The sequence below is a fragment of the Bidens hawaiensis genome, unplaced genomic scaffold (assembly GCF_021521415.1).
Source record: "Bidens hawaiensis isolate Kalapana, Puna unplaced genomic scaffold, B.hawaiensis_p1.1 tig00005482_1, whole genome shotgun sequence".
NCBI classification, from domain to species: Eukaryota; Viridiplantae; Streptophyta; class Magnoliopsida; order Asterales; family Asteraceae; genus Bidens; species Bidens hawaiensis.
The window spans coordinates 710,219-737,936 of NW_027491351.1; the positions used below are offsets into that span (position 1 = coordinate 710,219).

A 27,718-nucleotide genomic window follows, 5' to 3' on the forward strand; every position below is an offset into this window, starting at 1 on the left:
GAATAACCTCCTCCCGGATCCAGAAAAACTTAGGCTTCCAGCCATGAAGGCTGCGGATCCATTCCGTGCCTATAACGTTCTTCCCGGTGGAAGCAAAACTGTACCATCCATCGCGGAAGGTCATTTTGTAGAATACGACAAACATGCCGACAGATGGTTCGAAGTCTCGAACTTGACAACAGAATTCGAAGTGTCGAATTCGTAACATCCCGAAAGGATGGACCTGGGAGATATGAATCCCATAAGTTGTCAAGACCGACTGGACGAAGTTCGTCACCGGAATTCGGAAGTTTCCGGTCGTAAAATGGTCTATATACACAACCATCTTCTTAGGCGGTGGACTGGTGGAAACAGAACCTTTTGCCGGAAGTTCTAGCTCCCATTCAGGGGCCAGACCATAGACATTTACAACGTCATCAAAGTCCTTCTGTTTAAGGCCTACAATAACTTCACCAATGGTGGGAGTACCTTTGTTTTCTCCGGCCATCTAATATGAAGGAGAAAGAAATCTCAGAAAAGCTCTTATGCTTCGAGTGTTTGAAAGAAGAAGAGTTTGAAAATGATAAGCGTTGAATGAAATCACAAGTGGTATATTTATACTCATCGCAATTAATGCGACTGATGGAGTGCCAGAGGAGAGAGAAACTTCGGACCGTCAGATGACTGACACGTCAGGCGGGAGATTCAAGAAATTGAATACAGGCTGTCAAAAGCGTCATACACGTCTTGTCAATTACTCCTAAGAAGTCTCTTTCCGCCACGTCATCATGATTATCTAATTTTCAAAAATTTCAAATTTCAAAAATCTTTTAAGGATATTTTCCTTAAAATAGTTGGATACTAACAAAAAGACAGAAAAGCCCTTTCTCATTAGTTATCCAAAAAATGATTACAAAAGTGGAAAGGAAAATTGCAAGTTACATAACATCTAAACCTATTCTAAAGGGTTTGAGGTTGTTTTGTCTTTCGGATCCTTCAATGACGTTTCTTCCGAAGAGTCATCCTCAGACTCCTCCCCCAAATAGATCTTTAACTGTTGCACATTGTCATGAGCGGAAGCAAATTCCGGAAGCATGTCTTGAAGCGGGAAGTGTAGACCATCATGTTCCTTAACCCGTATCTTCCGCTCCTGCTTGACGTCAAGGCCGTGAAGAGGATGATCTTTGAATAAAAGGTTACTTTGAGCATAATTCATCCCTTCATGAAAGCCTATCACACGTCCAAGTGAAGAAGAGGCAGCCATTACATTGGCAAAGCTGTTAGTAAGCTCCTTACTTCCCTTGATATGGCGGACGACCTGTCATGGTAAAAATATAAGTTTTCATTATCAAATATGAGAAGTAAGCAATGAGCATCGAAGTGGAAAAAACTTACAGCATCAACCCCTCGAGTGAGGAACCACTGACGGTCCTGCTCCGCGCGTTCAGCTCGCGCCTGAAGTGCTTGGTACCCCCGCAGCCGTTCCTCATGATTCTGCAGGAGGGAGTCATAAGCAGCTTGAATCTCAAGAAAACTTTTGTCTTTAAGCTCAGTTTGCTCCCTCTGCAACTTCAACTCCGCCTCAAGCTCCTGGATTCGAGTGCCTTGAAGGGTCACTTGATTTTCCAAGGCCGAGTTTGCTTCTTGATCCCGGGCCAAATCTTCTTTCTCCTTTTAAGCCTTTGCCCGAGCAGCCTCAAGAAGGGAATTTTGCTTTTCACAAGCTTCATTCCATCGGCGAGCAGCTGCAGGATTGCGATCATGCTCACTCTTGAGGGCGTTCTCCGCGTCGGCCTGCTTCCATTTAGCAGTATGGGCCGCAACACGGTACTCCTCATTTTCTCACCTCGCAGCTTCAAGGGCTCGGGAGGATTCACCTAGCTTCCCGCCCATAGTACGCCATTCATGTAAAACCTCTTGATTACCGGCTAAGGCATTAGCCAGATGATAGGCTACATCGGTATGAAGGTCATGATGGGAAAGATCACGCTGGTGCACCATTTCGGCCGGTGGCACGCAGTGCTTCATAAAACCCATACAGACCCCAGGGTCAGTAAACCGGGATCCATTAGTAATGTCCCATGGAGGGACAAACAAATCATGCTTATCACCCAAGTTCGCGTCCCCATAATAGCGGGAACTTGAAGGTTCTTGGCGAACGGGGAAAGACGATGATTGTTGAGGAGGAGGTCGAAGAGGAGACCTATCGTCCTGAAACCTTCCTCATTAACATCAGGGTTGTCCTGCTGGTCTCCAGTAACACTCCTAGTCTGAAAAAGATAGTCGAAACGATTATCAGTCTCAGACTTGTTGTTGGGTTCTTCCGCCGAAATATCAACCGGAGGAGAGGTCGGTCGATCTTCCACATTAATATTTCCTGGAGGAGTAGAAGGCTTGTCCTTTGCCTCTCTTTCTGGAGAAGGAGATGGTTGCTTCTCAGTTTGAGGAGTTGGAGTAGGCAACTTCTCAGACACATCTTCCGGAAAGATCAGCGGATCTGCATAAAAGTTACACTTAGCTAGCAGCCCAAAAATAGTAAAGCATTTCAAGGGGTAATACATACCTTCCATCGTATCAATACGATCAAAAAGACTGTACTGTGGCTTCTTGGGACGATGAGTTTTTCGTTTCTTCTTTGAAGGTCCCGCCTCAGCGTCCGCAGTCTTGGTATCCGCTTGGCTTGCTTGAAAAGCCATGTAAGCTCTTTTCTTCTCCAATTCTGCCAATAAATGGGAGACATAAGAAGACTCAGGGGCATCGTCATCAGAATCACCCTCCTCTTGAGAGGCGGAAAAATCAGAGGCATCGCCATCATCATCACTCGATAAAATGGCGATCGTCCCATCAAAAGTACAAGCATTAAGCGGATGAGGGTTTAGAACATACGCACCTGTTTCAAAGGTCGCGTCCGAAACAATGGGTTCAGCCCGCACCTTCTTGGGAAAAAGGAATCAGAATTTGGTTTTCTCAAGGATGGGTAAGTCCCCCGCATCACGAATGCTCTTGCGGACGCAACCCCTATCCTCGAACAGAGCGTTAATCATAGAACTCCGACCTGAAAAGATAGAAGATAAGTCATAAAAAGGTCTAAGGTAAAGGAAAGGCAATAAAGGTAACTTACGTTCGTTTAGATCAACAAAGATGGGCTCCATAAATTCCGACGGCCACAAGCGGCTCATACCTGCCCACACCAGGGCTTCCTCAGGTAGCGCCCACATCGGTGTTGGTTCCGCCATTAGAGTACGGAACCAATCGCGCCCTTCCTGGGCAGCCGTGATAACATCTGGAGGAGCACTGTTAACTAGGCGACGGACCATAGTAGCAGGTACCATGTCCTCGGAGATCCAGAAAAACTTATTACGCCAGTCGGCGGACCCCTTTTCAACTTCATAACCAAGACTTCTATCGGAGAAGCCTTGGCATGTAAACCAACCGTCACGATTGGAAAACGGTAAAAGACCGGAAATCGGTCAACGTGTGGCACCAGATCACGTGCTATACATACAAATTCGTAGGGACGAATTCGCATGACAGCATGCGGGTGCAGCTGGGAGAGATGAATTCAATAGGCAGTTAGCACCTTCATGAAAAATTTCGTTATAGGAAAACGGAAATTCCTATAAACGAAATAATCCGAATAAACGGCCATTTTACCGGGCGGTGGTAAACTCGCTATGGAACCGGGAGAAGGAAACTTCGGCTCCCACTCTGGTGGAATACCATACGTCTCTAGCAATTTCTCAGATTCTGAATAGTTCCATGAAACTTCTATCTCGTCAATTTCAGTTTGAACATTCGACATTATCGAAGGATTAGGTAAGAAAATATGAGAAAGTTTAGTGATTTATCAGAGAGAAAGCAAAGGAGATAATCAACAAATAAAGGCGATAAACCTTTAATCAGAAAATTTCTCTCCCTATTTATACCCATCGCAATTAATGCGACATGATATGAACAATGGAGAGAGAAAGTCATCGCCTAATCATCAACCGCCACGTCACGCGGGAAAATCGAAAAAGAGAAAAAGTTACACAGTCGGTTACAGTGACAGCCGTCAAAAACGTTCCATCACCGGTTCACGCGCCTGCGAGTGGCCAACTTGTCTTTTTTTCATGATTATCTATACCAACAGAAGATATTTTCTACCTAACTTCAAAATTCAAAAAACCCCAAAATACATTAAGTCCAGAATTTCACCCGCATAAAGACTTCACACGGAAGAAACACTGGACTTGGGGGACTTATAGAGGTAGTGTACCAAAAAGACCCAAATACCCTTAAGTACCACCCACGGGTCATAGAGAGCCTCTCGCATATCACCCGCGGGACATATGGATCACCCGCACATCACAGAAGAGGAAGAACGTCCTCATACCACGCACGGAAGCATCCTGGCACCCTCAGAAGTCATCCGCAGGACAAGACATTGGTCCGCCAATATGACTGGAGGGCAATGCCAACTGGACAGCTGTCAACAACTAACTACACTCTAGAAGAACGTCCACGATTGTTACTTGAGGAATACGTGACTTGCCCACCAATGAAAGAAGGACACCTGGCCAGTTTGTTATAATCGTGCACATGGCCAGGGTGCAATTCGTCCTATCATTAGGTGACACGTGTCCAAGTTGTTATACCCATGCACATGGGACGTATAGCTCAACCTATCATAAGATGACACGCGTCCAGGCAATTATTAAGATCTTCTAGAAGAGGACAGCTGGCCCAATCACCTTCCTACCTCCTTCGGCTATAAATACCTTGTCAACCTGCATGAGGTATTCATCCACGCTCACTCACTTGCATTCTGACTACACTTAGTCTACTTTACTTCAGTAATCTCTTGACGAACGTTACTGATTCTGACGCCGGATGGTGGTTACAGGAAGACCCCCCCACCCTGTCCTTCCTGTAACGAGACTCACGGAATCTGTTTTGCAGGTTCTGGTCATTGGACTTTGGAAAGTTGTGCTCATACTGTGTTAGTAGTTATCATATTTTACTCTGTGGACTCATTAGATCCAGAACCCATATCAGGAGATTGGATCCGTGTTTCTTCAATTAGGTTTTGAGGTATGTTGGATCTATTTAGTGAACATGTCATGTTTTATTGTTTTGTAACTCGTTTAATTCAAAGAGGGTATTTTTGGACTCCTTGTCAATCCTAAGAATAAAAGGAAAAAAATTCCTTCTGACATATTTATCAATTATTTTATTTTATTCCAACCTCTCAAGTCTCAACTAACTTAAGGCCTACGTAAATTGCCTACAAATTATCTACAACTTGTTAACCCCTAAAATAAATTGTTTACATTGTTCATATTTAGGTTAGATATTTTAATTTAATTCGGTTTAATAGTATTTGGAGCCTCTTTATTCATACTTTTATACGCTATAAAGAAAAATAAAACAAAGAAAACAACTAAAATATCACTATATGGATTCTCTATAATAGAGAAAAGTTAATAGAAAACTATAATAGTCCTCTACATTTAGAGGCTCCTAGTCAACACTATATTCTATTATGAGTGTATAAAGGAAGAAAGAATAATAAAATAAGTTTTTATGAGTAGAATAAAACAAAAATGGAGAATTAGAGAATTGGATACGGAAGGTTTTGTTTGTAAGAAAAATATGTTTTTGAAAGGTTCCAATATGAATGTTCTAAGGTCTTTGTGACGAATAAATGTAATGGTCATGTGAGGTGAATAAATGTAACTGTCATGTTCGATTAATAAATTAACAATCTAACTCGTTAACCCGACGTAATTAACTTTCAATTGAAAAACTTAGCGTTTAACGAACCAAACTGGTTTTAAAAACTAGCTATTAGATGCTATCAATAAATGTGTGTGTATTATATATATATATATATATATATATATCTTAGAGTTATCGTATTCCTATGGATGAGTTAAAATAGTTGTCTAACTGTGTTTTGTTGTCCGTATTTCGACATTAGTTAGGGTTTATAAGGTTATATATGAAATTAAGTTTATAACAAGAGATACCAATAAATTATGAAAAGCACAAAAGCATTCAACATCAAAATACATTATGTTTTTTAAGCATTCTGAAAAAGCAATAGCTTTGACCAGAATATAGAACAATGTAGAGACAATCTGCAATAACACTATCATAATTCCTTATATTAAACCCTTCTAGATTGCTAAGATTTAGTTTTAGATATCAATAGATTTCTATTTCAACCTTGGATGGCTCAACATTTACCATTAATCATTAATTCTAGCCCTAATTCATCATCATCATCATTGATCTTTGAAGCAAGATCTACCCTTTCTTTCTCCTTAAAATAATGCCAAACCTTCAACAGATAATTGAAATCTACCCATGAATCCACTTCATTAACACTGAAATCTCATCTTGACCACCTAGAATTTTCAATCATTATTGAAGCTCACATACACAATTTTTGTTTATCGTGAGACTAAAAGCACTTTAGTTTAAAAAACAACACTTTTCTTCCAGTTCCAACACCATGATATACCTTATAGGCCTAATTACAAGCTACTTGTAGTTGTCAAACTTTTGCTTTTTTAATTGGGAGGTTTTAGGTTCAAATTCACGCATGAAAAATATTAGTTTGGAATGGTGTAAATGTAGGAATATGATATATTTGGCGCCAAGAGAAGGGAAGAAAAACACGACTTTAACTTGTTTAATGGTTTTATATTCTTTCTCTTATTTTTCTTGAACGACCAACAAACATGTTTAATGGTTTTATATTCGTACTCTTATTTTTCTTGAACGACCAACAAACATGGAATTGTCAGGGTACTCCGTATGAGGTAACGCAATGGAAAAAGGCTACCGCCAACTGACCCAATCAAGCCGTACAAAGTCCTTAAATGTCTTCAAGTTATCAATAATTCCCGGGAAAACATACCCGCCTGAAAGTCCACTGGTGGTAAAACCTGAACACCCTTAAGATTGTAACAGAGATCGCAAAAATCCCGGTTTTCCTTCATTGAGCCACACATGTCTTCTCTAAAGTATTATTTGTAGGGATTAGAGCATTCTCATCCAACCCCTATCCCTAAATCCAAAATTACAGTAAAACACACTACATTTTCTCTCTCATTTTTAATTAAATAATATTTTTTATATCTTTATCATTATCATTTCTCTTTCACACCCACAACCACTTTCAAAATATATTAAAAAATTATAGGGGGTGAACAATAGTTTTTTAAAGATAATAAAAAACAACTAGGATTTTTAAAATATAAAAGTTTTACACTCACAACACCATAAATCAGTCCGATCATTGCATTATCGTTTTTATTCTTATTAAAAAGTAAAAAAAAAAAGAAAAAGAAAGTAATCGGTGGGTCGTCGTTTACCTGTTGTACAAGAAAATCCAGAGTCTTCTTCTTCTTCTGATAACTCATGAATCAACCAGTCAATCAAACCACCAGCATCATCACCGGCGACCACCAATTTCCTCAAATCAATCAATCTTCAACCACCATCACCATGCATCAAGGCGATTACACCACTCCTTATTACCCCAATCACCCTCCAAACCCTAACTCCAATCCAACCACCGATCTCCACCACCAACCACCCTTAAATTACGCCTCTGCACCTCCCACCACCTACCACCCTCCACCGCCTTCTTCCGATTATTATCCACCTCCTCCTCCTACTCCCACTGCTCCCTCATATATCACACCTAATCCCCAATTCGACACCCCCTATCAATCTCAACCACCACCACCCTATAACAATCCACCTTACGATCAACAACACCCTAATTACACCCCTACCTCTCCGATCCCTCAATTCAATCACACCTCAACCTTCCAATACTCACCCTCACCCTCTCCCTCTCCCTCTCCCTATAATAATAATACTCATCCTTCCGTACCGGCTCAGGTATACGATACTTCTTATGACACTGCCTATGCTGGAAATAATCAGTATGCTCAACTAGGGGCTGGGGGAGATTATTACGGGAACCAGCCACCCGAGTCTAGTTACGGTGAAGCTGTTTATGCTTATCAAGGGGGTAAGGTTGAGCCTTACGGGTCTAGGGGTACTGGTTCCAAGTCTTCTATGTGGAAGGAACCGCAGCAGCAGCAGGTGTTGTTTGATGATTTTGGCCGCCCGATCGGTTTGCCCGGTAAGGATACGGACTTGCCTCCCAAGGTTGTGAAGGCGGTACCCAAGGCTGAGACGCAGGAGGATGTTAAAGGTGGGGTGCAGAAGTTTAGGGTTAAGTTGTTGGCTGAAAGCGGGGGGCAGAGTACCATGGATGTTCTTTGTCAGGTACGGTTTAGTGCTTTGCTGTTATTTTGTGTTATCGGGATACTATACGTTACATGTCAAGATAAGATTTTTCGTTTGCTATGAGTGAGATTTTACTGGCTACGCTTGTTTATTTGTAACAATTGAAAGGTAGTGACGCATCTGTACGTTCATTTTAGAGGGTGGAAATTATTTAGCTAATGATTTAGTACCTACATTGCTAAACAAATTTGTGGTACTGAACAAAGATATAGAAAAGTAGGGAACTTCATTGTTTGATTTATACTCTATAGGGTGAGAGGGTATTCTTTTGTCATGCTTATATCATTCCAATATAGTTGTAGAGTTGCAAGTAGGTAGGTATTAATATTCATCAATTCAACTTATGGCTTCTTATTGTATCAACCTTTAGAAAGCAGGTATCTTTTTGGACACGTAATTTATGGTGTGTTCATAATTCCTTGAACCAGACACATTAGAATTCTACTCTCTATTGCAACATTTAACTCTTCAGGAAAACTTATTCTCAGTTTAGTGGAATTAACTATTTAGAATGTCATTGAGATCTAGCCGGGGGTCTCACCGGAAGCAGCCTCTCTCTTTCTACGGGGTAGAGGTAAGGCCGTCTACATCTTATTCTCCTCAGACCCTACCATAGCTTTGCTATTTGTGGTATTTACTGAGTACAATGAGGATGAGAATGTCACCGTGATCACAATTAGAGTGAACCAGTAAACTGCATATTGTTCACCCAAACAAATCATTTGTACTTTTTATGATTACAAGAGGGAAAATGGTAATTTGTTAAAAGAAACTCAACAAAGTAATGTTGGAAACTTGCAGTTATTGTGGGACCTTTAAAGAGAAGAACACTGCGATTTCTGTGGTGGGCTGCAGTTATATTGCATGTTAAGAATATGATCTTTCTTATAGTTAACTTATTCATAGGAACATCAATTAATAAGAACTAAAAGTTTAATTAGAGTCTAAGAAAGGATAGCTTACATCAACTTGGTCACATTACTTAATGTGATTTAAGTGTTAGCATCATAGTTATCAAATGCGATAAGCGCTCGAAAGCTTTGATGGCGCTCCTAGCCCCCAGGTTAGAAGCGGAAAAAAAGCACATTAAAAAAACAAAATTTTAAATAAAGTAGAACATCTTAATAAGAAAACAAACATTCATTCTTAAAACAGTTCATAGAATATAAATTAGATAAGAAATAAGGAACATAAATTGCAGATGTTTTCTGTTGAATTGTGAGGTTCCAACATCAAACTAAGATTGAGAAGCCATTTGCTGAACAAAAAATATAAGTTAGATAATAAGAAATAAGGAACATAAATTGCAGAATAAATAAGGAACAGAAAGAAATATTAAATCCGAAAATAAGAAAAAAACTAAGATGTGTATATTGAGACTCTTGATGATTTTGTGCTATAAGATGGAATATGGAAGCCCTTAAATAGTGGGAGTTTTAGGTTTTACTTCAGAATTGGAACATGTGGGATAGATGCAATTTAATATGCATGGGAAACCAGGTTGGTGCTTTAATATCGTATGCAGTGTAATCGCATTTAATGCGCTTTGCCTAAATAAATGCGCTTAAGCGCCCAAAGCGCTCGCTTTTAATAACTATGGTTAGCATGCAGTGTACTAAAAAACAGGTTAATTGGCTGCCGAAGTATCTGTTAAGTGGCCGTTAAAACTGTGTAAATCTACTAAGGCAGGCTGTCAAAAGTATTGATTAAGCTGCGAAGCTCTATATTTATCGAAAGTAACAGATAGTTGAACCCAACGCATTATTTTGTGAAAGCTTGTTATGCTTCTATTGTCCAAAATGATATGTTGTAAAATGAAGTAAAAAACTTGATACCTTGGTACCACATGCACTTGTGTCGATCGCCCACATCTGCCATGAAATCTGTGGTGGATTCATGCCTTTACTTTTTGCAATTCTTTTTGTGCTCCATCTGCTCTTCATCTTACTGTACTGCCGCCTGCCGGACACATGGCAGTAGAAAACAATTGATACTATTAACTTACTACAATTTGGCATTTGCAAAGTCATAGTTGAATTTCTTTTATTTGCAATTAGCTGTCATCTACTAATATTTGTATTTACTACAACGAGCTCGCTGTTCTCTTATTTTTAATGTTATTCTTGGTAATCGGTTAATTACAACTTTACTACTATTATTTTGACATCAGCGGTGCGCAAAAATGCATCAGGACTAACTAAGTCGAGTGACTAAATCAGGGGCTAGTAATCGATTCTTGTGGTTTTATGTTTTTGATATTGCAAATTTTGTTCATTCAGTAGTTATTATTTTATCCATGTGACATTTTAGAGTGTGCATAATGATTGTAGTTTTTACTATGTGTAGTGAATTCGCACGCTTAGTTCATGCAGGAGGCCAGCACGGTAGTATAGTTCTGAGTTGATGAAACGATTTTCTCACTCTTTATTATATTTTTACAGTGAACATTTAAAACGATGGTTGACATAATATTATGGTTTTTAATGATAATTAAAAAATGTGATTTTTACATTGTTACACTTGTTTCTTAGGGTATATGTTAACATGCAATCTTTTTTATTTCTTATTTTTTTTTCGTATATATGATGTTTAACACAGCTTTATTGTCATACTTTTGTTGACTGTAAATGCTGTTTTCAATAAGAAGATGTGAAGCATATTGTTTCTTATTTTTCCTCAGGTCGGATTGGATGGAATCCGAATGCTTGACCCCTCTACCAGTCGGACTTTGAGGATATATTCTCTTGACGCAATAACGAGATGTGAAGTATGTTATTTCTTACCTTTTCCTTTTTATTCATCATTCTAATTTTGCTACCTTTATTTATTGAAGTTTTCTCATACTTTATATAGGTGTATGATTCATCCACCTTGGCGTTTTGGTCCAAGAGCTCTGTGGACATTGAGCCAAGGCGTATAAGGCTGCAATCCAACAGTTACACTACAAACACATTGTTGGACACAATAACTGCTGCAACCATTCAGGTTACAAATTGCACACTCATTGCATTAATGTATGCCTGTAAACGAACCGAACGCTCATTAACCCGTTGGGCGGGAGGTTCGCTTATTGAATAAACGAATGGACACAAACAACAACTTTGTTTATTTAGTTAAAAGAACGAACATGAACACATGTCCTGTTTGTTCAGTTATGTTCGTTTTTATATTTATTAAATTTTTTAGGTCGACCACAAGTCTAGTTTTTTTAGGCATAACAGATTGATGTTCACATTTACGTTTTATTGGTGTTCGCTCAGTTATGCTCATTTATGTTCGTTTATCTATGTTCAATCATGCTCGTTCATTTATGTTCGTTTGTGTCAATTTACATTCATGAACTGTTCACTTACTTTGTTAACGAACAAACATAAACGAACACAAGCACATTCATTTTCTTTCCTAACGAACAGGAATGAGAAAATTTTGTTCGTTTAATTGTATGCTTGATCGTTTTTCAGTTAAAGTTAAGTGAATGAAGATGAACATAACGTGTTCCATTTGGTTCGTTTACAGGCCTATTAATTCATGATCCTTATCCATTTCTGAATACTTTTTCATGGAAACAACAGGTTAAAGAGATGGGTGTAAGGAGCAGGCCCGTTGAGGCTGTTAAAGTTACCGAGCAGTCAACTGAAAAGAAAAAAGGTTTGGGTGACTGGATGAACAGAATTAAACCCGCAAATGAGGAGAAAGATCATTGGGTAAGTAAGCCTTTGTAAACTTCTAGCAAGTATATGTTATTTATTTATGTTTTATCAAAATTCTTTATATATTAACAATTATTCTTCAAATAATATTTACCAAACAAAAATCATATAAGTATTTTTTTAGCTTCTTTATCGTGGCTTATTTTGAATTATTTTTTGTGTAGGTACCTGATGAAGCTGTTACTAAGTGTACTGGTTGTGGATCCGATTTTAGTGCTTTCAATAGGAAGGTTAGTGGAATTTATCATATTGATTTTTAAAAGCCCATTTGTATTTTGCGAAATTTTCAAGTAATTTAAATGGTCTTTTTTTTTTATTATTTCTCGATTGTAGCATCATTGCCGGAACTGTGGAGATATTTTTTGTGACAAGTGCACTCAAGGAAGAATTGCTCTTACATCTGAGGAAAATGCTCCACAAGTTCGTGTTTGTGATCGTTGCATGGTATGCTTCTATGACACCACTATAATATTTAAATTTCTATGGTTATACCATTTGATGAAAGTATTATATAAACTCTAATTTTTATTATTATTATTATTATTATTTTTTTCAGTTAGAGGTTAGTCATCGGTTGAGCAGTGCCAAGGAAGTGGCTGCAAGCAGATCATCAGGATTGCAGAGTCATGAAGACCTTGCAAAGAAACTTCAGGTCAACTACTATACTCCTTTTGAGCTGATTAATGAAACAGTTTATCTTATGTTTTTTTTTTGGTTAAATACAGGAGTTGGAAAGAACTCACAGATCATCATCAGGTAGGATAAATTTTCGACCAATACATACGAATCTTGCATTTTTTACTTTTAAATAACCCTATAATTGTTGATGTTAGAGCATTCACAGCCCGTCCCTCATCCCTATCCCTATAATTACACTACAAAACACTACATTTCTCTTTCCTGTTTAATTAAATAATACTTTTTATACTTTTATCATTACAGTTTCTTTCTCCTCTACTCACAACCAATTCAATAAATATTAAAAAAATAAATAGGGACAAACTTTGTTTCCCCAAATTTACAAAAAATCACTACATTTCTCTCTCCACCCTATAATTTACACTCACAACCATTCAAAACTCCACCCTATAATTTACCAATTCCCCTCACATAATTATGGGGGATGGGTTGGGAATGCTCTTATACTGATTTAAAATGGAGATGTATTAAACTTTATTAATTAGTTCATGAAGATACAGAGCCCGGTTTGTGTATTATGAGTACCAATTATTGGAAAGATAAATTTGCACAAATAGTTCCTGTGGTTTGACTATATTGCAAGTTTGGTCCTCTAGTTTAAAGATTGCAAACTTAGTCCAAACATTTGGGAGAGGGTTGAGCGATGAGTCCCCACGGCTAATCCCATTCAGTTCTTAGTTGAAAAGTTATGTCGTATGATGGTTATTGTATCTTCTCAGTTTTAGAACTTAAAAAAAATACTCTTTTAAACTCCAACTCATAACGTTGACTTCATCACCTTCGATTTTGCACTGATCGAAGACGTTTGGAGTTCTGGAGTTTGAAAGAGTTTTTTATTTGTGTTCCAAAATTCTAACACACAATTACCTTCACATGTTTCCGTTAAACCACAGTGACCATTTGCGCAACTTTCTGTATTGGATATGAAAAAGATTATAGGTTTTTATAATTATTAAAAGTTTAATATTTGAGTCAACAGGTTCCAAGTTTGAAGGGTCTAGCAGGCGGATGAAAGAAGTTGCTTGTCCCACTTGTACCGTCCATTTGCAAGTTCAAGTTCCCAGCTCGGGTTCGGAGACCATAGAATGTGGAGTTTGCCAGCACCCATTTCTTGTAAATGCACGTTGATGGCCTATGTTTGTATTGATTATTTTATTTTCCTGTTCATTTTGAGGGTTTCGGTCTAGTCGGCATTGTTACCTGTATGTTCATTGTTCACTTGGATTTGTTCTTATTCGTGTGGGTTGGTTTCATAAATTCGGTTAAACTTTATTTGTGAATGTGATGTTATGAAGGGTATGTTTCATGTAAAGGCTTTTCATAGTGTAATTACTTTTAACATAACTGAAAAACTGATTTAGAACATTGTGGTTGTGTGTGAGAGAGAGAGAGAGAGAGAGAGAGAGAGTTGGTAAATTGTTCTTTTTTTTTCACTATACTTGTATTTTTGTCATTTTTAATGAATTGTATTTTATTACTTCGTCTTTATCCGGCTAACAAATGTCATAAAGAGCATCCTTGTTCAATTCATCAAACAATGTGAGAGATTTTTATAATATAAGAGATGGTTTACGGTAGAGGTGGCAAATGGGTTGGGTCGGGTCGAACGAGTCATGGGTTGAAATGAGTCATGGGTCAAAACGAGTTTGGGTCATAATGAGTTTGGGTCAGAACGAGTGAATTAAAAAAAGGGTTGTTTTGGTTTGGTCGGAATAGGTTAGGGTTGAACCGAGTTTTGAGTTTTTATTTTTTTTTATTTTTTTATTTTTTATGTACGTGAATAATGGAGGAAACATTATAGTTTTTTTAAAATTTTTGTTTTTTATTTATATTTTAAGTTATGATTTTTTTATTATTTTTTTGAATTTTTTTTTGAGGGGTTTTCTATTAATATCAAAAACTCTCAAAAAAATATTCAAAAATAATAAAAAAAAATTATAACTTAAAATATAAATAAAAAACAAAAATTTTCTTTGTCCATTTTAGTACTAATCTCATACGCTTTGGTACATGACTTAACTCATTTTCGGCATTGGTAATTTCTGATACGCTTTGGTACTAATCTCATTATTAAAAATAACACACTACTAATAAAATGGGTATAGCCAAAAGTTAATTATCGATGACTTAATTCCGTCAGTAATTACTGATGAATCCCTTAAACTTAAAAATAGGGATCGACAACAACCCCGCTTAATTTATTTTTGTGGGGCATCTTGCTGATGGAAAACACTCGGTATTTGAGGATAAATCGGAATTGGTGTTCTTGGAATTAAAAGACTCATCCGAGGACACGAATTATACCATGCACTATAACTTAGAAGTAGACCCATACTAGAGGTGGTTCCCCATGTGTGCGTATATTCTCTCATGTATGCACGTATAAAAATAATTTATAAGTATATATGTGTGTACCACAAATAATTTAAGAGAGAGAGAAGGGGGGGGGGGGGGTAAGGGTGTTAAAAAATCCGAATTTGAATCCATATATGAATTGTCCGAAATTCCGAATATCGTAAATATGAATTTGATTCCAATTGTGTTTTAAAATTTTTGGATATTCGAAATGTTTATTATAAAATATTATTATATAATGAATACCTATTAGATATTTTGAATAATTTTTAGATATTTCGAAATTTTCAAATATTTCGGATAATTTTCAGATATTTCGGATAATTTTTAAATATTTCGAATATCCGAAATATTTTTTTTAATTCTTAAATATTTTTAAAGTTATTAAATTATAAATATTTTTTTAGAATTCAGATATTCGTTTGGATACCTGAACCCATTGTAACACCCATAGATGGAGGTAGGGATGAGCATAAGGGTATTGGTACCGAATTTGTTACCGTCGTTACCAACTTTTTCGAGTTTTCGATGCCGGTATGAGTTAGATTTTGACCCAAGGTGAACCGGTTTGCCTGATCAGTAGATATAAATCGAAGGCTAAAACCCAAACTTCTTAATCTACCTCTAGGACAATGAATCCAAACGCCAAAGCGCCCATCGAAAATTTGGGCGAGAAAATTGAGTATTTGCCTGGGTTTAGTGATAAACTACATATCAAGAGTAATTTTGCTATCCTCAAGAAAGACTCATCACATTTGTCTCTTGAGGATAGGCTATATTCAAAGAAAGGAACGAGAAGATCTGTTCGAAATATCGCAAGAACAAGTATTTTTTAGGGGAATATCTCATAAAATAGTAACCAACTTTTAAAAGTGTTACAATTAGGTCACTCATGCATATTTTTCTCAAATTGGGTCACTAAATCTTCAAATCGAGTCTCACCGATTTTTGTATGCGTCAAGAAAGAAATGAAGGATAAGATGTGGGGGTCGGAATTTGCAATATATGTAGTTATACTTAAAAAATATTAAAAAACGTTAATTATTTTAAAATTCAAAAATAAAAAATAAAATCCACGTTGCCACTCAACGTCAACATAAAAAAAGATAAAAAGATTTCATATGTGAAACAAAAAAGATAAAATGCTAAAAAAACATGTTAAAACCTTTAATTTAATAAAATATGAAAATTGAGTGACTTAATTAAAATAATTTTTAAAGTTGAGTGACCTAATTAAAACACCTTTAAAACTTTATTTATGTATTTCAAGTGCTTTTGTAAGTTTTTTTATAGGCATCTTTTTAGCAGTACTTTATTTTTGTTTTGTTTTATTGTTATGTGATATTTTTGAACTAATTTTACTAAAAACAATGATTAAAAAATGATTGAACCATGTTAAAACCACTATACTAAAATTAAAAGAGAGTTAAGTTAAACTCCACCGTTTTAGGTGCTATTTGTTGTTCTTAAAATGCATGCAGTTTACGAACTATATTTGTAGACATCTGTAAAAGAAAAGGAAGGCACAGCCTATGCAGTCTGTAAGAAGAAGACTGTTTGTTTTTTAACGTCTATAGGCTGCTAAAATAAACTGGTGGTAGTGTACGAACTATGGTAGTGGGTAGTGGTGGTGGTAGACGGTGGTGATAGACGGTGATAGTGGTGGCGATGGTGGACTATGGTGCTGGTGGACGATAGTGGTAGGTGGTGGTGTGATGGGCGATGGTGGTAGACGGTGGTGGTGAAGGAAGGTGGGTGGTGGGTACATTGTGGTGGACAACGGTGGTGGTTGGTGGGTATTGGTGGTGGTGGACGACAATGGTGATTGGTGGATGTTGGGGGCGGCCGATGGTGGGTGGTGGTGGTGGTGGATAGTGGGAGTTGGTAAGTGGTGATGCTTAACCCTATGTAGACTTTAAAAGATCTTATAAGTGGATGCGTTAAGTCTGCAACAAGGAGAGTTCGCTCAGATTTTTTTTAAAAAAACGTCTTCAAATAAACAGTAGTGTGATCTGTGCAACATAGACAAAAAAGCCTACACAACCTTTTTAATAAAAAATAAACATCACCTAAGGTAAGTGTCACTACCATATGCCACTTTAACATGTTGCTTTTAATATTAAGAGCTCCACATAGCCTAATACCCTAAAACCACATGTTAGGCCAATTACCATAGCATTCCTTCGCCCGCTAATAACATTACACTTGTCACCATAATTGCCCAATTATTGTTTCACGTTGGGAAGCCAAGCTACTCGTCAATTTAAACACATATGCATCAAAGCTTAGCTGGTTAGAGGTGTCGCTATTAAGCTGATAAATGAACTCCCTGGCTCCAAATTATCTTTGTTAATTATTTCGTCAAAATATTTAATGCTTTTATTATTTGTCATCATTATTGTAGCCTTTAAATATATTTAAATATAGTTTTTATATGCTAAAACTCAACCGTTGTTAACTCATCGATGAACACTTTAAAATTTTTTAGAATTATTTAGTTGTTTAAGACTTTCCAAACTTAAAATCTTTTGTATAGAAACTTGGAAAATTGAATTTAAATAATCTCTACTATTGACCATTGACAAAAAAAAATCCTAATTAATGAAACACCTGTTAACGGTTTGCGACTAACATAATCCTAACGTCGTTAATCGTCGGTTGCCGGAAAACTCTACATTTTCGTCCCAAACCTCTTTATAACTTTTGATAATACCTTTAAAAACCTTTATCTAGTACAAGACCAATTATTGAGGTCCGCAGAACCCTAGAACCACTGTCAGAGTCAGTTGGTGGTGCTCAAGTAGTGAGGGTTGGTTGGTGGTGGGTGTCCATGTACGACGGTGGAGTTCAAGTGGTATTGGTTGGTGGTGGTCGTCGGCGGCGGTGGTGTTCAGGTGGTGATGTTCAAGTGGTGCTGGTGTTTAGGTTAAGTGTTCCGGAGAAAAATGTTGTATTTTTCGGGCAAAAACGTTTTTTTGATGACTAATAGCGTTAGGATTCTGTTAGTCACGAATCATTGGGATCAAATACGCTAAAAAACGGGACCTTCAGCAGTCATTCTGTTAGTTGAAATAATTATTTATCAATAGTCAATAATTGAGATTATTTAAATCTAATTTCTCAGGAAACTTTATAACACAGGACAAAAAAAAATTGCAAGTTTCAACATCCTTTTTTGTGAAAATGAAATTTGTGTTTCAGAAAGTAAAACCCATTTTAGATCGACACATATATTTGATGTGTATTCTTACTGAAATTATCTGGTAAAAAAAGTTTGTTTGTACTTTGTACAAGCTACAAAACAATGTGTTGTGAAATCGAGCCGCACATGCATGTGACTAAAGTTCATGTTGGAAAAGTAAGGAGACGTGGAAGTAGTTTGATAATGAAAGGAAAAAATGTTCATTTTGAGCCATGAATTAATACAAAAATAAATTAAGTTATTTCTAGTCTTTTATCAAAGTAGATGTGCCTTCTAACCATATGCTTAAAGAGGCAATCTCTCACTTTCATTCAACCACCATTCCTTCTATCGATTCTTCATAATTTCTAACTGATTGCTTCATTAAATTAATGATTTAAATTGTATTATATGTTATGTCTGGCATCTTGATCTTGAATCTATGGATTATGGTGTGGAATGATGATTGCATGAACGATTATGATAAATTGATGATTAGGAGATGTATTTATGGTGAAAGATAGCCCCAAAATCGCCCATATGTGATAGAGAATGAGTGATAATTGATCTTAGGATTTTTCCTTTTTAAATATGGAAGAAAACAAGCCAAAATAAAAACCCCGTCAGACCAGGCCGTAGCCTACGACCTGATCACTGTATCTTACGGCTGAGTCGTAGGCTACGACTAGCTGGTTCTGCCTTATAGTGGTCATATCAAATACCCAGACCATAGGCTACGGTCTGGCACTCGTAATCTATGGTCGCTAAAGTGGCAAACACATCCATTTCCGTTTTCTTGACTTTTGATCATCCAGTTAAGCCCTTGGTTACTCCTCTTATTTCAAACTTGATTTCTTTATCCTTAAATACTCCAAATTAACTCCGCTAAGCTCCGCAAACTTGTAAACATATAAAACACTCAAAGTACTCGTGTTCAATGTATATAAACAAGTAAAATACACGAAATTACACACTATAAATACATGCTTTCACCCACACATCAAACACCGAAAGCATGCCCCACATTTGTCAAAAGGGGATACGGGTATGCTTTCACAAACGTCGACCAAGTAGGGTAGATATCGACGGTAAGATAGTACCCCACATTTATATTCTCAACATATACAAGAAACATGGCATAAGGCGCGGTTCCATTTCGATGGGTGAAGAAAAGGAGGAGATCGTTGGAGAATAACGATGACATTCTTGGATCCAACGGACCACAAATCACATGCCAAATCCACAAATTAATTTAAGCCACCGCTTCAACCATTATCGTAGTGTACTCGTGATCACCTCTGTTGGTACATAAATGTCAGTAGTTCATAGTCTAGCGTTTGTAATCGAGTCTGTAATGTAATTATGTTTAAGTTTATGTTTATGTATGTAAGCGAAGTTGTCAACAAGTTCGCTTAGGCGAACTTGTTGAACAAGCGAAGTTGTCGACAAGTTCGCCTAGGCGAACTTGTTGAACAAGCGAAGTTATGGACAACTTCGCCTGAACATATCGGGCGAAGTTGTCGTGTCTATATATACTGTAGCCGACGGATTGTTTAGGTTACGAGAGAGGAGTCAGTTGTTGAGTTCAGTGAACGTGTCGAGAGTCTGTAATAGACGTGTTTCAAGTTATAATATATAACGTGTTCGTTTGTATCGCGTGTGATTGTTTTACGTATTCTACGCTCGTAACTACCTACGCAGGGATTCCGCACCTACGTAGATAGCGATATCCCGTGTAAGATCCGTCCGGGAACCTACAATTGGTATTAGAGCCGAAGCTAGGGTTGTGGTACCCGAAGGGAGGAGACGTGAAGGGTGTGAAGAGGATTCTGCGGTATCTCAAAGGCAAGCCGAAGCTAGGGTTGTGGTACCCGAAGGGAGGAGACGTGGAACTGGTTGCTTATACGGATTCTGATTATGGAGGGTGCAATCAGAGTCGGAAGTCGACAACAGGAGGATGTCAGTTTCTCGGTGGAAGATTAGTTTCCTGGCAGTGCAAGAAACAGACATCAGTCGCAATCTCTACGTGCGAAGCTGAATATATGGCAGCATCCAACTGCTGCTCTCAGGTTTTGTGGATTCAGCAACAATTGCGCGACTATGGTCTGAATTTCTTACTCACTCCTATTTTTATTGATAACACTGCTGCCATCTCAGTAATTAACAATCCCGTGAAACATAGTAAAACTAAACATATTGACATTCGTCATCATTTCATACGGGATTGTGCTGAGAAGAAACTGATTAAGGTCGAAAAGGTCGATACGCTAGAAAATTTCGCTGATTTATTTACAAAAGCGTTTGATAAATCCAGATTTCAAAACCTAATTGAGCTGAACGGGATGATCAATCCCGAGTAACCATGTTTTTTTTGTGTTTATTTAAAAAAAAAAAAACGTCACTATTGCTTAAAATTAGTCGGTTACCTCAGTTTGATGGACATATCCTCAGATATGTTTTGGTCCTCGTTTCTATTTGTAGAGAATGAGGGTCGCCATTAACCAGATGACTGAAAGTGACCGGGGCGGTTATGATCTGTTTTCTTTCTGTCGCTGAAAATTAGTCGGTCATACTTAGTTAGAAGGACACATACTTGTATGTGGTCGGTCCAGTTGATCCATTGGATCTTCAGGATGGCCGTTTACCTGAAGACTTTGACGTGATCGGGGCGATTGAAGTCAAAATTTCTTGAGGGAAATGAAATTACTTTTCAAGTCTGTTACTTCGTAAGAAGTTAGTTAGCTATGTTGAACGGAAAATTGATCCAACCATGGAAAATGATAGATATACTAACTTTGTGTGCTTAACTAGTGAAGTTATTAGGCTTAAAAGGCTTTAGGACAATCATTGTATGTCATGGTAACTTTTTATGGTGCGTAAAAGTAGATGTGATACAAATTAAATTTTACTTGATTTTATGTGGAAACTCCTTAAGAGTTTTGCGTGTCTTCATGTATATCTTTCCGAATGATAGGCAGAAAAGTGATTACCCAGTCATACACGAACCCATGTGTGTTCTGATTCCCGTGAAGATAGCGTTTCAAGATACTGCAGTGATCCAGATTCGGGACTTGCAGTTAATTTCTACTTTGAAGTCTATGTTGTTAAAAAAAATAAAAAATAAAATAAAATAAAATAAAATAAAATTTAGTACTTATGAGTTATTGTAACATTCGAGAGTTCAAGATATCGAGACTTCTCAATCTTGGAGTAAGAATGAGTACGGGAAGCAGACAAAGAATACTTACAAGTTAATCAGACACTATGGGTCGAAGTCAATTCGGGGTGACTTGGGGAAAGCCAAATACGCTTTGAGAATAGATAGGAGGCATCAAAATCTCTGAGTTGTTGCCCACTTATTTTTGAGCTTAATTGAACTTAACTCGTATCACAGAAACGATGTAAACCATCTTAAGTATATTACCTGCTTACAACCTGTCTCTATATGTCATAATACAGCTAAACACGGATCTATGTGACAGTCACGTAGTTAGTATGATTCCTGTTCGGATCTTTTCTAAAACGTAGCAGTCCCTATCAAGACTGAAATTTGATCCCTTATACTTTAAATTTTTTTTAAGTTTTTGTACTTAGATAGTTGTATGATTTTTTAACTGGTTACTTAGAATTGATCATGTCGTTTATTTCTTAAAGGAAAGTTATAAAGAGTTAATTTAAATTGTTCAAAATTATAAGGTTTGGTTATGAAAATATAAGCGAAGTTGTTGAATCAGGCGAACTTGTGGATAACTTCGCCTAGGCGAAGTTATCGGTAACTTCGCCTGACCAACTCTGACCCTATATAAGGATTTCAAACAGTAAAATATTCATTATTTCAAAATATCAGCGAAGTTGTTCCGAGAAACCCGGCGAACTTAACTATTATCCGGCGAACTTGTTTCGTTTCCGATTTCGATCCTTTTTCTCAGTTTCGTTCAATAGATTCAAGGTGTGTGTTATCGATTAACCGTATATCCAAAGACAGTGATGCTTTTCATAGGTCGTTTTGAACGGTTTCGTGACCTCGGTCCGGTGACCTTTCAAAACCGAGATTTACAAACTTGTATTACGTGTTCATGGACGATCTTTTCATCTAACCATCCGTAATATCATGTGTTAGAGTCTCCTTGATCGTCAAACTTTGCCGAATCATCGGATTCCGGCTGTTAGAATCCTAACAGTCGCCTATTCTGATGCAGGCGAAGTTAGGGTTTAGGCGAAGTTATCCGCAACTTCGCCTGGGGCTTAATTTCGCCTGAGGCGAAGTTATCCGCAACTTCGCCTGAGACTTAATTTCGCCTAACCCTTATCTTCGCCTGAGGCAATGTTGTGAAGAGGCGAAGTTATCACTAACTTCGCCCAGACCCTATTACTTAAAATTAATTAGACGAACTTAAAGATGAAGCGAAGTTGTTCCCAACTTCGCCTCACCTTTAACTTCGCCTATACAGGTTTGATCACAACTTCGCTCCTGGTAATCAAGCGAACTTGTGTAACACTTTAACGTTTATCTAACTTGGTTTGTTTAGTGCAAATATGGCTGCTGTCGGAAGTGCAGGAGGTGCAGGTGATGACGGTGATGATCACAGACAATTCTTCCCAGCTCATAACCAGTTCATAACACTTGACCCAGATGCAAATGGCGTAGAGGACTATAGGGAGATAATTACTTTTCTCCTACGCTCACGGATATATCACGCAATAACAACTACCCTGCCTATTTCCCTACCGAATATTGAAGACTTTTGGCACACGGTAGAGTACGATTGCCGGGTTGAGCCCCCGGTTATGCGAGCCACCGTAAACGGTCAAGTTGTTCAGTTTTCTTCTGAACAAATACGGGTGGCGTTGCGGTTTGGTGAAGAGACGAGGGATGACCCAACGGAGTTTGTTGCGCCATTCCGTGATGGGGCGTTCCTCAGGATGGGGTATTCTGGTCCCTTAGGGGACACTCAACGGAGGAAGGGATTCCTTTTAGATCAGTGGCGCTTCCTTATGCACGTCATGATCGTATGTATGTCAGGACGGAAGGCAGGCACTGATGGTATGGGTGCGACAATGCAGTCTGCTATGACTGCGTTGACTTATAATAAAAGATATTCTTTCAGCCAGATGATCTTTTACGAGATCGATAGGCAACGAAAGGCTGTGGCGCGTGAGCGGTTTACAATGTATCCACGATTCCTACAGATGATTTTCAATCATGTGGCTCCGACGCTGCCTCAACGACGCCCTATTCGATACGTGGAAAGTGTGACAAAACGTATCTTTGCACAGTGTCGCACTTCCAGCGCACGAAGCAAGCCTGAGCTGCGTCCCAGGCATACTCCGCTCTTTGGGTACCTTATAAACCCGGAGTATGTGCCTGCGGCAGGGGACGAGTTCAGAGACCCAAGACCACAACAGGCGGCAGCAACCCAGGCTGTATCAGCTGCGCCTACTGTATCTGCTGCTGTGTCAGCTGCAGAGATTGACCTTGATGCCATGTTGGGAGGCCAAGGAATGTTTGATATGGACCGAGTTGATCCACAAGAGAATATTCAAGTCTCGGGTCCACAGGCTGACTTTGATGATGTGATGGAAGAGGCTAGAAGGATGATGGTAACGCATGAGAGAACAGTTGGGAAACAAAAGAGAACTGTTGACGACGACGACGAGGAAGATGATGAAGAAGAAGCTGTGCAGCTGGTGAGAAAGCGTTCACGAAGGGAAAGGACAGGTATGGATGTAGGAGCTGGAGAGACTTCACGGTTGGTACGTTTTGCTCCACCTGCCCTGTCTGGTATGTCCATTGTTCCTACCTCTGTGCAGGTATCGAGTACAAGCGCTACGGTTGTTCCCGTAGTGGCTACATCGTCGGCTGACATTCCATCGATCACGGCCGTCCAGACGTCGACTCCAGCGATTGTGTCTCTACCACCTCAAACGCTTACTCCATCGGTGGTAGTAGCACGATTTGTCGAGTGTACGGTCACCACTACTGCAGGGTTATCGGGTACGGTACCACCTGCGGTCACGCCCACTTCAGACTCGGAACGAATAGCTTCACTAGAGCGGATTGTAGCTGAGCAGTCCAAGACTATTCAAAGCCTAGTGGAAGCAAATCAACTGCAGGCATCCCTCCTGGTTGAGCACGGGAAAGTTATAGATGCCTTGAATGTGTTCTTGGCATCTCAGGGGGAGATGAGCTGTAGAGGAGATGAGCTGAGGACCAAAAGAAGAGAAGACCGAGACGATGATCCCAATGCATCGAAAGATGCAGGTGGTGAGTTGCCAAGATCTACTATAGCTCTTGGGGCTTCCAAAGCTGAGGGGGAGTCTGCATCTGGTGATGATGTGGTTGCTGTTGGTGATGATGTGGATGTGGTTGAAGATGTTGAGATTGTTGATGATATGATTGATGCGCTGAAAGAGATAGACGATATGTTAGAGGATGATGAGTTGATAAATGAAGAGGATGTTCTGCCAATCGATGAGATCGAAAAGATTGGTGCAGAAATTGTGGTTGAGAATGTGATAGAAGAAGGAGAGATTGTTGAAGAAAATGTAGAGCATGAGATCCCTGTGGTTGAACAGTCGACTATATGTGAAGATGCTGTGGTTGACAACACTGAGTGGGAAGATCAGCCAAACTGGAAGGAAGGCTGCGCTCAGTGGTTTGTAAAGACGAAGAAGCCTGCAGTACCGACGATGTTCAAAAAGTCGTATAATATAAAGGGATATGCAGAATCAAAGAAGGGAATCATATGCTGGTTGTACGATGAAGAGTTGAAACTATTTGTGATCAAACGTTACGACGGCATTCAGTACTTCAAGAAGATGTTAAGATCCCTGAATACCTTACCGGAGTGTGAGGTGAAAGACTTAGCAAGACTGGGGCTGATAAACAGAAGCGATGATAACATGGCGAGAGTAATTGGGAAAATTGTTTGGAAGGAGGCCATTAAAGATAAAAAGTTTGAACTTCTGAAGCCTCAGAAAGGGAAATTAGTAGAAGACAAAGATAGAGGGATGAGGGCAGACGGCAAACCATGGATGGTTATGAAGTATAAACCAGTCCGTCATTTAAAAGAAGTGCCGATGAAGGTGATGCCCAAGAATGTCTTGAAAGACTTGAAGTGGTGGTACGTGGATTGTGAAACTGCTGAAGCGGTCATGGAGGATGAAGATGAGCAAGAGATCATGAGAGTGTATGATCCTATGCACTTAGTCAATCTGTCTCAAGCTGACTTGCAGGTACTACATGCTAAGAAGATTTTCTACATTCCTGCTTGGAAAGAGGAAGCTAAGAAGTACCAGAAGTTGGTTTCTGTATGTGTTAGACAGGGAGTGCATGCTTGAAGAGATGAAGAGAGAAGACGAGAGATTACAAGACACAAGCTTTGAAGATCAAGATATGAAGCTACTGCCAAGGGGGAGTCTGTTGGTACATAAATGTCAGTAGTTCATAGTCTAGCGTTTGTAATCGAGTCTGTAATGTAATTATGTTTAAGTTTATGTTTATGTATGTAAGCGAAGTTGTCGACAAGTTCGCCTAGGCGAACTTGTTGAACAAGCGAAGTTATGGACAACTTCGCCTGAACATATCGGGCGAAGTTGTCGTGTCTATATATACTGTAGCCGACGGATTGTTTAGGTTACGAGAGAGGAGTCAGTTGTTGAGTTCAGTGAACGTGTCGAGAGTCTGTAATAGACGTGTTTCAAGTTATAATATATAACGTGTTCGTTTGTATCGCGTGTGATTGTTTTACGTATTCTACGCTCGTAACTACCTACGCAGGGATTCCGCACCTACGTAGATAGCGATATCCCGTGTAAGATCCGTCCGGGAACCTACAACCTCTCATATATTGGTCCCGCAACTCGGTATGACACATTTTCCAAGTGAGACACGTATAATCAAGACTACCCCACATCTTGAAAGGTGATGTTTTGTTTCAATGGCTTGATACGAAACGAGAATGTCGTGTTTCAATGATCTACTTAAGAACTCTCGGCCGTATAAAGGAACTACAACATCGCATAAAACTATTGGGATTCACGTAAGGTCCTTACAGACATGCATAAATACTCATCGATTCTTCTAGGGGATTACCGGAAGAGATTTGTTAAATGGCCGAAGTGCATTTTTGTAAAGCCAAAAACATGTCTTTGATATGTCACACCCCAACCTAGAAGTGTGACCAATAGTTGGCACATATTTTGTAAAAATATATCGGATTTTGTAACATCCTACTTTTGGTTATAATAATAATAATATAAATTTCGTCTATTTTATAGTGGGACGTTATCGGTTTAGATAACTAGAATATGAGTTCGGCTAGTGTTGGGGTAAATGGATATGGGTTATGGACTTGGGTATGAAAGAAAGAAGGAAAGACCATGGGCTAAGCCCATGATCCATAAATATATAAATCTTTAATACCCAATTTTCATTCATTTACACATATTCCATACACCTCTCAAACACACACTTAAGCTCTCTCTCTCTAGCCGAAATATAGAAGAATAAACGGATCCCGACCCAAGGTATGATAGTATTTTGTTGTATGAGCTTAAATCCGTTAGTTATGGTCACGAAACGACGAGCCGTCACCGTTAAACCGTTTAAGTCACGAGATCCGGGTGGAATCGGGTATAAACCGAACCTATGATGAGCTTAGGGGTCACCCTAGCTCAGATCTGGATCGAACGGGACGAAAAACGGCGAAAAATGAGTTAGAACTCGTTTTTCCGGCGAAAACCTGATTTTCCGGCAAAGGCGGCGCTGGAAAGGTGGCGCCGGAATAGTGCTACGAGGATAAGAAATGTCAGGGAATGTTCTGACATTCCCTGACCTAACCTAGTTCGCTAAGGGTAACTAACGAATTAGAAGTAATTCGCTAAGCTGATTCGTCTGTGGGAATGTAACGAATTAGCTTCAGTTCGTTAGGGGAAAAGATAGCGAATTACCCTTGATTCGCTATAGTTAAAAGATAACGAATTAGCCCCAATTCGTTATAGTTATTCGTTATAGGAGATAACGAATTAGAAGGTCCAGTTCGCTACTTGGACTGGTTCGCTATATGGACTGATTCGTTAGAGGGTCCAGTTCGTTACCATGACCAGTTCGTTAAAAGAAATGTAACGAATTAGAAGTTTAACAAAATGACAATAACAGTCCCTGGACTTAGAAAAGAATGATTTAATTACAAATAAGCCCTTGGACTTTAAGTAGCAAATTATGTAATGGTTCAAAGAAGCCCTTGGCTTAACCCCAGCCAGGGGCTCTGCCCCTTGGACCCCGCTAGGGGCTGCCGACCCTAGAACCCCGCTGCCAGGGGCGCTGCCCCCGGACCCCGTTCGTTGAGGGTAATAATTAAACTAGAAAGACGATATGTGTAGTGATAGTTTACTGAAACATATAATTATTATACAGTTAGTCGTGCACAGCTCAAGAAGGGAATAACCGTAAACGGTGAACGCAACCGCATTGAGGTGA

General features: G+C 38.8%; 1 protein-coding gene across 1 annotated transcript; it reads left to right on the forward strand.

The window, feature by feature from the left end:
• The first annotated feature begins 7,389 nt into the window (after positions 1 to 7,389).
• LOC143629941 (protein FREE1-like) lies at positions 7,390 to 14,070 on the forward strand. The gene is made up of 9 exons (XM_077099085.1): positions 7,390 to 8,271; positions 10,973 to 11,059; positions 11,146 to 11,277; positions 11,865 to 11,996; positions 12,167 to 12,232; positions 12,336 to 12,446; positions 12,559 to 12,654; positions 12,728 to 12,758; positions 13,681 to 14,070. Exons 1-9 carry the CDS (start codon positions 7,390 to 7,392, stop codon positions 13,827 to 13,829), a joined length of 1,686 nt encoding a protein of 561 aa, XP_076955200.1. The 3' UTR covers positions 13,830 to 14,070.
• The last annotated feature ends 13,648 nt before the right edge of the window (positions 14,071 to 27,718 follow it).